The 16,699-nt window shown below is 62.8% G+C and overlaps 2 protein-coding genes across 2 annotated transcripts; one reads left to right on the top strand and one right to left on the bottom strand.

Moving 5' to 3' along the window:
* Positions 1–3,589: 3,589 nt before the first annotated feature.
* Positions 3,590–6,942, bottom strand: GPR142 (G protein-coupled receptor 142; the record flags this gene model as incomplete). The annotated part of the gene is made up of 3 exons (XM_028521466.2): positions 3,590–4,940; positions 5,615–5,773; positions 6,768–6,942. Coding segments are annotated over 3 exons (1,227 nt in total), but the record flags the coding sequence as incomplete, so codon positions are not given.
* Positions 6,943–10,654: 3,712 nt separating this feature from the next.
* On the top strand, positions 10,655–16,402 carry BTBD17 (BTB domain containing 17). The gene is made up of 3 exons (XM_028520911.2): positions 10,655–11,470; positions 12,947–13,223; positions 14,923–16,402. Exons 1-3 carry the CDS (start codon positions 11,326–11,328, stop codon positions 15,995–15,997), a joined length of 1,497 nt encoding a protein of 498 aa, XP_028376712.2. The 5' UTR covers positions 10,655–11,325; the 3' UTR covers positions 15,998–16,402.
* The last annotated feature ends 297 nt before the right edge of the window (positions 16,403–16,699 follow it).

Genomic DNA, 16,699 nt, shown 5'->3' with positions numbered 1-16,699 from the left:
AGAGAGAAAAGCAGTTAGTTACCTACAGGGGAGTTCCCATAAAACGATCAGCTAATTTCTCAAAAGAAACTTTGCAGGCTAGAAGGGATTGGCAAGAAATATTCAAAGCCATGAAAAGCAGACACCTACAACCATGATTACTCTACCCAGCAAAGACATCATTTAGAATGGAAGGGCAGATAAAGAGCTTCCCAGATAAGAAAAAAAACTAAAGGAGTTCATTATCACAAAACCATTATTATATGAAATGTTAAAAGGACTTATTTAAGAAAAAATAAGATAAAAACTATGAACAATAAAATGCTAACAAATACATTTCTATCAACAATTGAACCTGAAAAACAAACTAACCAAACAGAGACAGAATCATGAATACGGAGAGCGTTTTGATGGTTGCCAGATGGGAGGGGGCGTGGGGGATAGGTGAAGAGGTGAGGGGATTAAGAAGTATGAATAGTAGTTACAGAGTAGCCACGGGGATGTACAGTACAGCACAGGAAAGGGAGCAGCCAAAGAACTTATACGCGTGACCCATGGACATGAACAATGGTCGGGGGATTGCCTGAGGGAGTGGGGGGGTGCTGGGTGGAGGGAGGCAAAGGGGGAAAAATTGGGGCAACTGTAATAGCATGATCAATAAAATATAATTCAAAATAAAGCTAAACGTTACTTTCATAAAAAAAAAAAAAAAACCTGGATGCCCAGACTAACATTTCTCTTTAAAACCACCAGTGTTATGGACTGATTCTGTCCACCCTAAATTCATAAAGAGGGAATTAAGCTCAAAGGAGGCTGTCAGAGTGGGCGCGGACCCAGTCGGACTGGTGCCCTTATATGAGGAGGTTGGGACACACGGAGACACCAGGGACGCGCCCACACAGGGGAAGGACCGTGTGAGGACATGGGGAGCAGCCGGCCACCTGCAAGCCCAGGAGAGAGGACCCGGAAGAAACCAAACCTGCTGACACCTTGACCTTGGGCTCCCGGCCTCCGGAACTGTGAGACAATCCGTGTCTGCTGTGTGAGCCACCCAGACTGGGGTGTTTCGTCAAGGCAGCCCCGGGAACCCAATACACCCAGACGGAGAGACCAGCAACCAACTTTTCAACCAACTTCCAAACCAGCAAAAATGATACACAGACTTGCGGAGACGTGAAAGAAGCTTGAAGAATAACTGCTCTCAAACAGTAACAGGGAGTTACTTGCTCCACCCATCCATGCATTCAGTGGTTGCTTCCTGTATGTGCCCCGCCTGGGGATCGAACCTGCAACTTCGGTGTATCTGGATGATGCTCTAACTAACCGAGCTACCCGGCCAGGGCAAGAGCAGTGTTAGTAATACTTTTCAATGCCATGCTTACCAACGCGATGATGCTCTCTTCAGTTCATGGAAGGTTACCGAAATATTAAAAAGACACTGTTCCCTAACGCAACTTATTAGGAAAATATGGTATCAGCTCCCACATCTGATCAGTCCAAGGCTGAAGAGTGACGGGATGCCCAGGGTCCCTGAGGCTGCCCTTCCTTCCTCTAGGTCTCTGGCCGCTGAGGGGTGGCAGATGAGATGGACCTGGAGCCGGTGGACTTGGGTTCGAGTCTGTGTTGCTCTCGGCCGGCTCAGGGCCGTGCACATGTCGCCTGACCTCCCTCTGCGTGTGTTTCCCCAGTCCGCAGAGCCTCCCCGCCTGTTTTTTTTCTTTTTTGGGGGGGCAGTTCCTGGTTTCACCGGTGTCAGGGACGAGTGAGTGAGTCTGTGTCCTTGAGGACAGCTCAGCAGCCAGTAGAAAGTGGCATCTGGCCCTGGCTGGCATAGCTCAGTGGATTGAGTGCAAGCTGCAAACCCAAGTGTCGCAGGTTCGATTCCCAGTCAGGGCACATGCCTGGGTTGCAGGCCATGACCCCCAGCAACCACACATTGATGTTTCTCTCTCTCTCTTTCTCCCTCCCTTCCCTCTCTAAAAATAAATAAATAAAATCTTAAAAAAAAAAAAGAAAGTGGCACCTGGCCATTGCCCCCTCCACGGCTGCCTTCCATGACAGGGGCCTCCCCTGGTGTGGGGCGTCTCTCCTTCAGGGTCCTGTCGATTTTTAAAGAATTTTATTTATTTATTTTCAGAGAGGGATGGGAGGGGGATAGAGAGAGAGAGAGAAACATCAATGTGTGGTTGCTGGGGGCCGTGGCCTGCAACCCAGGCATGTACCCTGACTGGGAATCGAACCTGAGACACTTTGGTTTGTGAGACACTTTGGTTCGCAGCCCGCGCTCAATCCACTGAGCTACGCCAGCCAGGGCCGGGTCCTGTTGATTTGATACGAGGAAGAAGGTACCTCCCCAGCTGTGCTGCATTCGGTTCTGCATCCAAAAGGCACCTTTCTTCCCAGAGCCTCCATCTGCAGGGTGGACTCGGACCCTGGGGCAAGACCGGGGAGTGGGGTGACATCCTCTCACCCTCCAGGGCTCCCTTCTCCCCTGGGGGTGCCTGCCCTTGCACCCCCTCCTCCTTAAGCAAGAAATGAAGCCCTGGTCCATCAACTCTTCCAGCGGGGGACCCCCGAGCCCCCAATCTACTCAGGGTCTGTTGAGACCACATGGTGGCAGGAAGGGCAGGACTTATAGGTCCTCAGTCCTTTCTCTGAGTTCCTGGGACCCGAGGCGCCTCGGAATTTGGGATGTTTCGGAATGAAGTCACGTGTGGCCTCGTCGAGGCGTTGGGTCTTGATGCCAGCGGGTGTGGGGCTACAGCCCGTAACCACACGGTCAAGAGCCCAGGCAGCGGCCCGCACGGGGTCCTACGGTGCGTCATCTCCCATCACTGCTGGTCCGGCTTCGCCACGCAGTGTGTCAGTGGCAAACTCCGGAGGTTTCTGAGCTTTTTTGGAATTTAGAATTGTAGATAAAGGGTTGGGAACCTGTCTTTTCCCCCTCTAGAAATGGCTACGTCTTTTGTGGATGGCCCTGCTCTGGGCAGAAAGAGAGATGCAAAAGGGGGAAAAGCTGAGCATTGATTGTGCACTGACTGTATGCCCAATATCCATCTGGCTCTCTCACTTACAAAAGCCCATTACGGGGCTGGGTGGGGGTGAGGGTGGGGGCCCAGCCCGAGCCTCCCGCTCAGGGGGAAGGTCAGCTCAGCCTGCTGCTAATGTGTTTACCCAGTGCCTGGAGCAGGTGGGTGGCCCATCTGCCGCTCTCTCCCAGCTGCCACTCCAGGAGACGGGGGCCAGCAGGGGCCCGTGGGGCCCCTCAGGGTCAGTCTCAGGTCAGCAGAGCCCTCTCCTTCCTCCCGGTGGTGTGTGGTGGAGAAGAGGCCTTTCCCTGAGTGGAGTGGGCTCGGAGGGCGGGGCCGTGTCCTCCCTTCCCTGGCCCCTGCGCTGGGAGGGCATTTCCTTCTGGGCGTGGTCACAGCGACAATGAAAACTGGGGTCCCAGGAAATGGGCAGACCCCCAGGAAATGGGCAGACCCCCTGAGGGGGGTTCTGGCTCCCGGGAGCCCAGGGAGCTGTGTCTCCTCGGAGCTGGGCGTCTGCTTCAGGGCCACCCCCCTCCCCAGCAGCCCCTCTCGGTGCCTGGCCCAGCACGCTGGGTCTCCCCCAGCCCCGGAATCCTGGAGACACCTCTCTTCACGCTGGCCACTGGAAGCCAGAGAAGTGGCCCATTTAGGGACCAAGAGGAGGTGGGCCCCTCGAAAGGGGGGGGGCTGGAAACAAGTCAGCCATTGGTCCATACACCTTTTCACTCATTCATTCACTTGCTCATTCATTCATTCACTCACTCATCCAACAGCATGAACCTGGCCTTCGAATGTGCCAGGTGACATGTCCCGCACCAAGGAATGCCACAGCAGCTGACACGATCAGCTTTGTCCCGGGAAACAGGGGTGAGGCTGGTGCAAGACTTCCGTAAACTGTCCTCCCCTCCATGTGGGAGGCCACCCCCATAGGAAGGAGCCTGTCCCTCTGCCCTCATCTTGCAAAGTAGGGTGTCAATCAAGTTTTGTGGGCGTGACCACCAAGGCCCCGTACACCTGGCCCGGGGCCGCCCCCGACTCACTGGCTGGGCCCCTCCTCTATGATTCTGCCCCTTTGGGGAGCCCTGGGGGGCTTCAGCACAGGCTCCACCCCAGGGCCCCTGGGCTGTGACCGCACCCCGCAGGGCAGGTGGGCGTCCTGGAGGACCCCTCGGACGGTGGCCCGGAAGGTCTTGCTGACAAAGCAGCAGAGCCCGAAGTTGACCACCGTGTTGAGCATGGCCACCATGTTGGCCACGTCGAAGGCCAGGTGGACCCTCCAGTCCTGGTGGACGGGGGCCACGTACAGGTGGTAGAGCATGACGGAGACCCGGGGGGCCCACAGGAAGGTGAAGAGCGCGGTGAGGCCCAGCAGGACGGCCGTGCCCGTGCCCACCCGCGGCGGCAGCCCGCTCCGGCCCCGCCTGCGCAGCCGGCAGACGACGGCCACGTTGGTGGCCAGGAAGACGCCACAGGGGATGAAATAGACGGTGAGGCAGTGGGCCCACTTGAGGACCTTGTCCAGGGGGCAGGGGGGCCCCGCGTCCCTCCACACGTCCAGCCACCAGTAGAAGGGGATGCCAGTCAGCAGGGCAGCTCCCAGGACCACGGCGATGTCCCGGCGGGTCCGGCCCGGGGAAGCCGCCGCCCGATGGTGCAGGGGGTGGCACAGCGCCCGGTACCGGTCCACCGCGAGCAGGACGGCGATCCAGACGGAGGCGTGGTTGGCGGCAAACTCCAGGACGTTCGCCGTGCGCACCGCCGCCTGGGGTACCTCCCGGGCCAGCACCGCCCCCTGCAGGAGGAAGCCTGCAAACACGATGACCACCTGGGTGATGATGTCCGAGGCCGTGAGCGCCAGGAGGTAGTGGTAAGAGGGCTTCCGGGTCCTGGCGGCAAGGCGGGCCAGGGCCACCGCGGTCAGGAGGTTGACTGGGGGCCGCCCAGGTCCCAGAGGGGAGAGGTCAAAGGGTTAGGAGGGCCGCCCAGACTTCATCTCCCAAGGTGTCACCCCTGTGCCTCCCCACCTGCTGGGTCTGGCTCCTTTACCTCTTTCCAGACTCTTCTTAAAACTCATCTGGTTGGAAGACTACCTAGATTAGCCCTGCCCTGTCCGTCCACACTGTCCTGCCGGCCACTGACCGCACCTGGGCCAGGCCTCTGCCTGACACACAGGCTTCCCCGGCAACAGGCAGGGAAGGGTAATTCCCCGAGGCCAGGACCACCTGTGCGTCCCTGCATCTGCACCCCAACCCCAGCCCCAGCTCTGCCGTCTGAAACAGGGAGCTCTCGCCCCGGCAGAGGGCAGTCCTGCGTGAACTCGGTCCCCCCAGGACAGGGCCCACTGCTGGTGGTGGGAGGGGGCCTCTCGGCTCCGCTGAAACCTTGGGTGTAGCTTCCACACCCCAAGTTCTGGCCCCTCACTTATGCTCCCACGCTGCTTTGTTCCCCAGGGACCCAGGTCACCCCCATAAAGACAAGGGGAGCCTGGGGGTCTGTGGGACCTGTGATCCTGCGTCCCAGGGGTCGGCATAAGGACCGGCTCCCTTCGAAGGAGGACACCAGTTCCTGGCCAGCCCAAGGCCCCAGGCCCAGCCCCCACTCACCAGGCAGCCCCAGGCCCAGCAGGATGCTGTAGTAGACCACAGGGACGACGCCGGCCACGCATGGGGACCTCTCCGGGGTCTCTGGCCAATGGCCTCCGAACTCCTGGCTGGGCCCACTGCCATTGGGTGTGGGCAGCATGGTCACTCGTGGCAGGCCAGCTAGGGGGGGCGGAAGGGTGTGGGGTTAGAGCACTTGGTCCCCTTCCAGCCTGGCCTGGCAGCGCCCCCGCCCTGACCCTGACCCTGACCCTGAGGTCTGTATTCACCCCTGCTTTGGGCAGACCCTCGATCAGACCCAGCCCAATGTTAGGCCCTATTGCCAAGCCCACCCCACCCCCGCCCCACAGTGGCACGGCTTGCCCCATGATGAGGAGAAGCCCTCAACGGACTCTCCACCGCGTTGCTCCTGGTGCGCCCTCAGCCTGGGAAGCGGGGTCCCGCGGCAGGACAGGCCACAGCTGGGGCGGGACGGGGGACACATGTGGGCATACAGGCTCCCGAACCCCGCTCCCGGCAGCCTGCGCCCCCGGGGCCCGCCGAGGGGCCTGAGCAGCTGTGTTTCTCATTGTTTATGTATTATTATTTGTTTATCCCTCACCCAAGGACACCTTTTTATTGCAGGAAGGGAGAGAGAGAGAGAAACATCGATTGGTTGCTTCCTGTGTGTGCCCGGACCGGGGGTCATGCACCTAGGCCGGGGATGACGCTCCAACCAACTGGGCCACCCCGGCCGGGGCTGTGCGTTTTGTAAGCATGCCAGGCGGTCCCCACCCACGGTGACCCGCAGCAGCTGCCCGGCGCTCCTCCACAGCCGCCCCTCCTCGAGGAGAGAGGATGCTAGGTTCCCCCCTTTTCTACACTAAATAACACCCCTCTGGGGCTGGAACGGCCCTGGTTTTCAGACGGGGAAACTGAGTCCGAAAGGGTAAGGTGACCTCCCTGCGCCCCTCAGCCCACACGTTAGGTCTTTAGGTTTTACCTTCTAGTTCTGATTTCCCGCTGAAACCCCCCTCGCCCGGCCCCCTGCTCAACCTAGTTCCCCGGCCACGCCGCCCATTCGTTACCAGCCTCTGGCGCCCCAGCCAGGGCCGCTGGACTCCACGCTGGTCCTTCCACCCGAGTCTGCCCTCCCACCTGGTTCTCCATACTTTACCTGTCTCTTGTCCCTCAAGCCTCATGCTCCTGGGTCCTGAATTCAGGGTCCCCTTGTGGCTTTTCCTGGGTGTCCCTGCAGGTCCCTCCCAGCACCACCAGCTCTCCAAGCAGTTGTGAGCTCTGAAGTTTCTCCAGCCGCACCGGGCTTGTTCGTGGGGGGAGGGGGATGGTGGGGAGGAGGGAGGAGGAGGGAGGAAAGGGTGGGGCTGAGCCTGGGGAGGGGGGGAGAAGCTGGTACAGTTGACGAGCCTGGAGCACACCAGAATCCCCAGGGCGCAGGGGCAGGGCAAGGTGCGGCTGGGAGAAGGGAAGTCAGGCTCTGGACGGCCTGCCTTGCGCTCCCTCTGTGCGCCTACACTGTGGGAACTGGCCTGCGCTCAGCGGGGCGGCGCACCCTGGGGGAGGACCTGGGGGAAAGGCAGGAGGGTATGGGGAGCCGACTCTACCGGCCTCAGAGAGACAAGGGCCGGTTTGCAGAGGGGGGCGGGGGAAACCAGTGCTGGGGAGGGAGAGGGGAGGTCGCCCTGGGCAGCACCCAGGTCCGGAGGGAAGTCTCCTGGGCCAGGTTTGGAGCAGTCAGCCCTGCAGCCGGCTGCGGGCGGGCGGGCGGGCGGGCGCACGGTGAGACCGGGAGGAGGCTCCCTGGGGGCGTGGCCTGGAGGGGCGTGCAGGAGTGGCTACAACCGTGGAGAGAAGCCGGAGCAGGCCGGCAGGCTGCCAGCGGCGCTGGGAAACCAAGACCCAGCGGCCCCCTGCAAGCTGTTGTTTTCCTGGCCCTGGTGAAGTGGGCCATCCGGCAAGGAGTGTCACTCACGGGCAAACAAACACCAGCCGGTGTGCGAATCTGTGCCTGGCTGGCTCCCGCCATTTCGGCGGGGCGCGGAAGTGATCGGTACGGCCCACAGCGGGCCCCCCAGAATTGCGCAAGTGGACTAGAAGGAGAGCTGGGCCCCATCTGGACTCACCTCCCACCCTCCCCCTCTGGCAACACAGCGGCCTGGCTTCCAGCTGCTAGCCTCACACCTGGGGCAGGAGTGGTATACCTTGAGCCCTGCGCTCACCTCCACCTCCAAGGCCACGTCTGCTGCAACCACAGGAGTCTTGCTGCCCCCTGGTGGCCACGTCCTAACCCTGCAAGACTCTGAGAATGCACGGGCTTTGGCCAGGTCCCCTGCCTGGCACAGAGTAGAAACCACCCACTCAGACCCCCAGGGAGAGGGTCCAGGACCCCAGCCCCAGAATGCAGTGAGCTCCCAGCGAGCACGGAGAATTCCCCAGGCCGCCACCTCCCTGCCTGCGCCGTGAGGCACTGGGTGAGCAAGGAGCTGTCTACAGTCGAGTTGGAGAGGCCAGCCATGGGTGTGGGGCCCCACCAACGCTTCCTGAGCACCTACTACGTCCCTACACCCGTCACCCCCGTGGCAGCCCCATTCGCTAACTCTGGTTACCTCCGCTGCCCACAAGAGGGGCCCAAGGCTCAGAGAAGCTCAGCAACCAGGCCAAGGCCAGAGTTAGTATGTGGCCAATGGAACTGAACTCGGGTTGTCCCTCTGCCTGAGCTGGTCCCTTGTCCCTGCCGCCCACAACCTACTCTGGAAGAACGGGAGCGCAGGGAGGGCGACGCCACTCTGAGCTCAGGCTGCATGGAGGAGGGGGACGTGCGTGGGTCAGAGGGACAGCCCTCAGGTGCGGAAGGGTGCTTCTGTGGGGGGGGTGAGTGGAGGGGGAGGGGAGACAGCGTGTTAGGGGTGCCCCTGGACTGAGACAGCACGGCCTCCCGGAAAGCTTTCAATGCTGTGTGTGACTCAGCGAAGGATTCCCTCTGGTGCGTCATTACGGTGTCCGCTGACCCCGCACCCAGCGCACGGGGCCTGGACCCTGAATCCATGACTCCCTGTTCCCCAAGCTCAGCATCCCAGGAAACACTAGGGCAGGAGGGGAGACGTCACAGTGCACAGGGGGGCTGCGGTCCGGGCAGGACTGGGGCTGGGGCTGCCCTGGGGGGGGGCATCGCTGTAGCCCAGCGTCTGATCCCCCGGCTCTGCAGGTGCAGACCCTCGCCACCCTGCCGCGGGCTGGCAAGCATTTCCCGTTGCTTTTCCAGCGCCAGAGAGAGTCCCACGGGGTCCTCTGAGGGCACTGTGCTAGCTTCCCAGAACGGGCGGCACGGGGTTACGGGAAGAAAAGTCGAGTCGAAAAGCGGCATCTGAGTCCCGGCTCTGCCTGTTCCTGGCCGGGAGACCCAGTCACTGGGGTTATAAACACTCGTGTCCCGGGCAGAAAGGGACCCACTCTCTGGGAACTGTTTTAGCTCGTGAGCTCATTGGACTTGCTTCTCAAGGAATTCTCCAGCTTCCAGATCCTCAGGGCAAAATGACACAGAGTATTTCAAATCCTCCGTCTGCAGGACCGGACGAGGCAAACAAGTCTTTCCTCTCTCCTGTTCCGAGATGCTCGCACATGACACACGTGTGTACATGGAGGCATGTACACACACCTGTACACATGCACACACACATACGCACATGCTCTGGCAACCCTCAGACTACGGAACGAGAGCAGAGAGCACCTATGCCTGGAAAGACAGTTTCTGCCTCAGCGGAGGAGGCTCAGGGCTAACGGAAGTTGGAAGCAGTAGCAAGGGGGGCCTCTCAGGGATGGGGGTGCCAGAGGGGACCCTCCTGGGTCTTCTCGGTAACGTGGGGCCCCTCCAACCTGTGCACACTTGCAGTGCCATCCGTCTAACCCTGGTAGGGAGGTCTTAGCTCGGGGAGCACCGGACAAACATCTGGGTGCTTCACAAACACCGCTGCAGGTGGGCCACGCACGCTTCTAGAAAGATGGCTGGAGTTCAGGAGCATGCGTACCAACACACCAGCTTCTGAGTCGTGGGTTCTCATATTGCCCCCCCCCCATCAGTAATGTTCCCACTGAAAAGTACTGTGCATGGAAACCGCACACCCTCGGAGGCCCGGACCCCGTCCCACCGAGGCTCTGTCCGGCTGGGCTGGGCTGGTCCGGGCCGGGGAGGAGCCGCAGCCCACGGGAAGGGCGGGTGGGTCTGGACAAGGGGAACCGGGCCTGGAGGTCAGGGCAGCCGGAAGCGGTTTCTGCTGTGCTGGTTGCCCCATCTCTGCCAGCCTGGGTGAGGCGGGGGCCAGCCCCAGCTCCTGATCTGTCCAGGGCACCAGAGAGGGGGTGGAGCTGTCGGGTCTCTCTGTGCCAGCCGGGGGCAGAAATCAATACATCGAGCCGGCCCCTGGGATCCAGACAACGAGGGTGGGCAGGCTCTGCCCAGCCCACCCCCAGGCTGAAACCTGGCCCCGGGATCTCGGGGGGGGTACCCCCTTCAGTTTGTCTGCCTCTAAGGAGTCCCTCCCATGGGGATGGGGCCAAGCCCCACTGACTCCCTAAAACAGGAGGTCTCAACAGCACCTGCCCCCCGCCCAACACACTCCCCCAGGCCCCTCCCTCCTCGCTCTGCTCCTCTGTTCTCACAAGAGCTCTCATCCGCACCCACCCAGCAGGGCCTGCCCTCGCTCTCCACCTCAGTGTCCCCTATGGTCGGGGTGGGGGGGGCCAGGCCTTCTGGGTGTCTCCTTGGAACGCTGGGGAGGGAAACACCACAGCTGGCAGCTGGACAGAAGCTGGTGTGAGAGAAGCCGGATGAGCAGGTGCCCCTGGAGGCCCGAGGCCACACGGGAAGGTGAATTAGAGGAGGGGGTGGCGGGGCACACAGGGGTGCGCCTCAGCACCTCCAGCCCCCGAGCCCAGGCCGGGCGGGCTGGGCTGGCTGGGCAGGGGGAGGGCGGCCTGCGGGGGTGGCCGGCCCTGCTCCGGGCGGGATGTCCCCTTGTGCTGACACAGGGGCCAGGGTGCATCTGCCTTATGCCCAGCCCTGCCACCCTGGCTCACCTCGACCCATGGTGGGGGGCGGTGATGGTCACAGCCTGCCACCCTCCCCAGAGTGTGCCTGGGACACTCCCCCACAAAAATCATGAATGTGACACCAGTTACCCATGGGTCCCTGTTCCACACCCCTGCCCTCCTCACTGGGGAGCTGGCCCGCCCCAACCTGGGAGGTGGGGGGGGGTGGGAGCCTGAGGCACCCTGGCCCTCTCCTCTTCCAGGCCCTTCTCTGCAGCCTGCTCAGCTCGGTTCTCCAGCCAAGATGCCGCCACGCCTGCTCTGCGCCAGCGCGGAGGCCAGGCCTGGAGCTGGGGTCGGGGGGCGGGGACCCTCTGGGCCAGCACCGTCAGTCAGCCTGGAGCCTCTCGCCTCTCGCCTGCCCTTGGGGAGCCTCAAACTTCCCAGGAGAAGAGGGCCAGCTCTGCTGGGGGCAGGAGATGTGGGGGAGGGTGCCGGATCTGCCCTGCTCCGGGCCCTCAGCGGCACAATAGCCCCTGGGGCTGCCACTCTCTGGCTTAAGAGGTTGCCTGGGCAACAGCTGGGGCCGCTTTCCACCAATCCAAGGCAGAGGCCGGGTGGGGGGAGGGCAGCCCGGCCAGGACGGGGGCCGCCATCCCCTTGTCCTCAGTCCTATATAAGGAGGAGGGATGGGAGAGGGGTGGCCTGGGCGTCCCTGTCCCTCCGTTGGGCTCGAGGGGGCCGCAACGATGCCGAGGCTGGGCTGCACCAAGCCCGGGTCCTGGGGCAGCTTCTGGGCCATCCTGACCTTGGTGGGCCTGGCCACTCGTGCGGGTGAGTGGGCGGCAGGTGGGGTGGGGTGGGGGGCGGGGAACAGGGGCAGGCCCTTTTTGTCCCGGCTGCACACCGGCAGGAGGGGCAGTGTCCAGCCAGCCAGGAGGAGCCCGGAGTTCACACAGCCCAGGAGGAGGGCAGCTTGCCCCAGCGGGAGGGGGGCTGGGCCCACAGGGCCGGGGTCCGGTCCTGATGACAAGGAGACCCTTCCATTGTCCATTGTCCAGGGCAGCTGGCCCCAGTCGGAGGCCGACGGGATGCCGTCAGCACTCAGGTCCTTCAAAGTGACAGCCTGGGGAGGCGGGGCCCCTCTCTCGCTCCCCCTTTCTCCCTCTGTCTCCCTCCTGCTCACGCCCAGATGCTCTGCTCTTGGGTGAGCCTTCCCTCCAGTGGTTCCCTCCAGCTGCTTGGGCCCAGGGGTGGGGCAGGGAGACAGAGGGATGCCCCCTTTCCCTCCCTGTGAGGCTCCTCACACCCCTCTCAGCTTGGGGAAGCTGCTGGCGGCATTCTCTGTCACTGAATTTTCTGTCACTGAGTGTGTGTCCCCATCTGACCCCCACGGTGCCCCTGAAACCTGACGGAAGGGCCAGCCTCCAAGGGGGGTGTCCGCCCTGACATGCAAGTCCCGCGAGAGTCCCACCCCAGCAGCGCCTCAGCCTCTGTGCCCCCTCTGGTCCCCGACAGTCCAGCCACTGAGCGAGGACTCTCTGTCCCAGAGGGGGACCCTGGGCATGAAAGTGGCTCCCTCCATGCCTGAAGTCTGTCTCACGCTCCCCCTCCCCGCCCTCGCAGCCTCCAGCCCCCTAACTTTCTCTCGGCGCCCAGCACCCCAAGCCCATCCTTTCCAGGGGGCCAGCTCTCAGCCTGACACTCATCCTCCTGGCCCCCTCTCCCTCCCTCAGCCAGCCCACCCCGGGGTCCCGGACCTAACGCAGCTGCAGTCCCGCTGCCACCATTGCCTCCCTTGGGCATCCCACCCTGAAACTAGAGCGCTTGCCTGGGGGCTTGCTGTACACTTTTCTGAGCATAAGGACCTTGCTTGTTTGGATCTCGGCCACATGCTAAGCTCCTGGGAGACAGGCTAGCCCACAACCCATCCTACGGACCAGGTGGAGAGTTCTTCCGGAGTGGGGGTTCCTCGGCCCTTGCCTGGGGGTCCGGCGTTCCGGAGACCAGTTCTGTGCATTTGGTCCTACATGGGACCATGCCTATCCCTCCTCCCCTGCCAGGAATCCACCTCCCTTCCCCGGGCATCCTCTCAGGGTCTGCTCAGGGTCAGGTTCACAACTCCCCCCCCCCCCCCCAGGATGTGCTGTGGGCACACGCAGGAACCCACACACTCCGCAGGCACAAACAGGTGTGCACACGGCCTCCCCAGGCCCACCCGCCCTCTGCCCACAGCCAGGCACGTGCGTCTCCAGGTGGCCCCCGGCGCAGGTGCCTTCTCAGACCGTGCTGTGTCCCTTCCTGCCGCAGCCCAGAGAGCCGAGGTCGGCGGCGAGGCAGGGGGCACCGCCATCAACCACTCCCAGATGCTGCTGCAGCGCCTGCAGGAGCTCCTGCGGCAGGGCAACGCCAGCGACGTGGTCCTGCGGGTGCAGGCCGCGGGCACCGACGAGGTCCGGGTGTTCCACGCCCACCGCCTGCTGCTGGGGCTGCACAGCGCGCTGCTCCGGGAGCTGCTGAGGAACCAGAGCGAGGTGGTGCTGCAGGAGCCCAGGGACTGCGCCGCCGTCTTCGACAAGTTCATCAGGTGCGGAGGGGCGCGGCGGGGGCGGGGCGGGGGCGGGGCACTCCCTCCCTCCCGGAGCTCCAGGATCCTCCGTGCACAGGGTCACGGAGGCCCCGGCCCCTTAGAGGTCATCACATCCATCTCTCAGAGGGCATTAGGGTGAGGATGCCACTACCCCCTCCACCCCTTCTCTTCTGCCCTCTCTCTTGCAAGTGCAGCGTGAGTCCCTGCCCCGCCTGTGAGCTCAGGGGTTTGATGTCCGTCACCAAACGCCCTCAGAACTGTTTCTGATCCTGGCCAGGAGAGCTCTTTTTTTTTTTTTTAAAGATTTATTTATTTATTTTTTAGAGAGGGAAGGGAGGGAGAAAGAGAGAGAGAGAGAGAGAGAGAAACATCAATGTGCAGTTGCTGGGGGTCATGGCCTGCAACCTAGGCATGTGCCCTGACTGGGAATCGAACCTGTGACACTTTGGTTCACAGCCCGAGCTCAATCCACTGAGCTACGCCAGCCAGGGAAGCCAGGAGAACTTTTCACAACTACAGATTCCGGGGCGCTGTCCTGGATCCTCGGCTCCCGGTCCGGGCTTCAGCCGTCATTTGTTAATTCTCAAGGCCTCTGTGTGGCTTGTTCTCCAGCCAGGTGGGGGAACCACAGGGCTAGGGAGCCGAAAAAGTCAGCCAGCGCTGCGCCCCTTCTGCCTCCTGCCAGTGCCCAGCACGCGGGGGGCCAGTCACACTGTAGTCTGAGAAAGGAACGGCTTTAATGACCTAGACAATGTGGTTGCCGGGATTCCAGCCATCGCATCCAAGCTCTAGGCCAACAGGAAGAGGGACAACACAGAAGGGCCAGAGGGATCGTCCCCTCACCCCAGGTGGCTCCACTGAACCATCCTTCCCCTCAATCCCGTGCTGCACCTCTGCTGACCTCTCATTGGCTGGAACCTAGTCACGTGGCCACACTCCCTCTGAGGAGGCTGCGGAGGGGGGGAGGGGGGCGGACATCGTTTATTCCCAACTTGCTGCCGGGCTGAATCTCCGGGAGGCATGGGTGTTGGCACTGTATCTGACCCTCGCTGCCCCCCCCCCCCCACGAGTGTGTGCCGGTGGGCACCGGCAGGAGGGTGAGCAGGGGGACGAGGCAGATGGAGAAAACAGAAGGAGTGAGCAGGAGTGACGACAGATGACCAGAGGCACAGCGAGAAAACCAGGGCTACAAGGAGAGGGGGAGGGGGAAGTGGGAGTGAACCCGTGTGACCCCTGCTTTGTAGCGAGCACCATTCCCTCTCCAACTGTCACGAGACCCCCGACGGAGGGGGTGTTACTGCCCCTCTCCTAGAGGCTCGATACAGGGTCCAGCGGCGAGTGAAGCTAAATGACTTGCCCACGCACGCTCGGCAAGTCGGTGATAGCGCCTGCATCCCCCAGAACTGGGAACCACGCCCGCCCTGTTCCGGCACTGAGCTTGGCATTGATTAGAAGCTCCACAAACACGTGCTATTTGTCTGTCCCCACGGGAAATGGAAGGAGGAGGCTGGGGAGTAGAATGAGCGACCGAGGAGATGACGGGACGCCCCAGGGCCCCGTGCTCTGTGAGCACCCTGATCCCAAAGCTCTTTCCACCCAAGGCCGGGTCCCCTCTGGACTCGGAAAGCACAGCCGCAGGCTGGGGGCGGAGGCGGCCCCGCTCTGACCCCGCCCCCTATCTGCACCTCTTCCGCAGGTACCTCTACTGCGGGGAACTGGTGGTGCTGCTGGCCCAGGCCATCCCCCTGCATAAGCTGGCCACCAAGTACGGAGTGGCCTCCCTGCAACGGGGCGTGGCCGACTACATGCGCGCGCACCTGGCGGGCGGCGCGGGCCCGGCGGTGGGCTGGTACCACTACGCGGTGAGCACCGGGGACGAGGCCCTGCGCCAGAGCTGTCTGCAGTTCCTGGCCTGGAACCTGTCGGCGGTGGCAGGGAGCACCGAGTGGGGCGCCGTGAGCCCCGAGCTGCTGGCGCAGCTGCTGCCGCGCTCGGACCTGGTGCTGCAGGACGAGCTGGAGCTGTTTCACGCGCTGGAGGCGTGGCTGGGCCGCGCGCGGCCGCCAACCGCTGTGGCCGAGCGGGCACTGCGCGCCATCCGCTACCCCATGATCCCGCCGGCGCAGCTGTTCCAGCTGCAGGCGCGCTCGGCCGCCTTGGCGCGCCACGGGCAGGCGGTGGCCGACCTGCTGCTTCAGGCCTACCAGTTCCACGCCGCCTCGCCGCTGCACTACGCCAAATTCTTCGACGTCAACGGCAGCGCCTTCCTGCCCCGCAACTACCTCGCGCCCGCCTGGGGCGCCCCGTGGGTCATCAACAACCCAGCCCGCGACGACCGCAGCACCAGCTTCCAGACGCAGCTGGGCCCCAGCGGCCACGACTCTGGCCGCCGCGTCACGTGGAACGTGCTCTTCTCGCCGCGCTGGTTGCCGGTCAGCCTGCGGCCGGTCTACGCCGACGCCCCGGGCACCGCTTTGCCCGCGGCGCGCCCCGAGGACGGCCGGCCGCGGCTCGTGGTCACGCCAGCCAGCAGTGGCGGCGACGCCGCGGGCGTGAGCTTCCAGAAGACGGTGCTGGTGGGGGCGCGCCAGCACGGCCGGCTCCTGGTCCGCCACGCCTACAGCTTCCACCAGAGCAGCGAGGAGGCGGGCGACTTCCTGGCGCACGCCGACCTGCAGCGGCGCAACTCCGAGTACCTGGTGGAGAATGCCCTGCATCTCCACCTCATCGTCAAACCTGTCTACCACACCCTCATCCGGACCCCCAAGTAGCCAAGCGGGGTGGGGACAGGGAACCTGGTGTCCCGGACGATTCCAGAAAGCCCGGCACAGCTGGCCTGGAGGGACTGGGAGGGGCCACCCAAACGGCGTTGCCTACACTGGCCCTCCAGGCAACCAACCAGGTGCTGGTGACCTCAGAGGGAGGCCAGGCGAGGGATGGTAGACCAGATGCCTGGTTCCAGCAGCTGCTTCACGGCTGACTCAAAGACATTGCTTTTGGTTGAATAAACTGATAGAGAAGCAAGGGGGTGATTGACCCATCCAGGCCTCTGGAAAAGTCAGCCCGAGGGAGCGGGGTCGCACAGATCTAAGGGTTCCCTGTGTCTCATTGACTTTTCCCCAGGCTCCCCACCCTCACATGGAACAGGGCGTCCGAGTGGTCAGGGCTGGGAACCCTGGGCGATCCCTGAGCGTGCACTTCACTAGCGCGGGAGCCTGGACAGGTGTGCCGGGGCAGGAGCGGGCCTTGCCAGCCCCCCCTTTCCTGGGGTGGGGGCCTCAGGGTTTAGAGAAACACCCCTTTCGCCCACGTGTTTGTGGGTTGGTGCTATGCTGCCAGCCAGAGTGAGACCGGTGTGGGCAGGGTGGGGGGGCAGAGGGGTTGGGACTCATCTTAGCCCGCCACGGACACCCCGCTCCAGACAGGGTCTAGTTTCCAACTCGACAGTCAAGGCCCAAACGGGATTTTACTGA

The sequence above is a fragment of the Phyllostomus discolor genome, chromosome 8 (genome assembly GCF_004126475.2).
Source record: "Phyllostomus discolor isolate MPI-MPIP mPhyDis1 chromosome 8, mPhyDis1.pri.v3, whole genome shotgun sequence".
Classification (NCBI taxonomy): domain Eukaryota; kingdom Metazoa; phylum Chordata; class Mammalia; order Chiroptera; family Phyllostomidae; genus Phyllostomus; species Phyllostomus discolor.
Note: the sequence above shows the minus strand (reverse complement) of the source record. Positions and strands in the feature narration are given on the sequence as shown.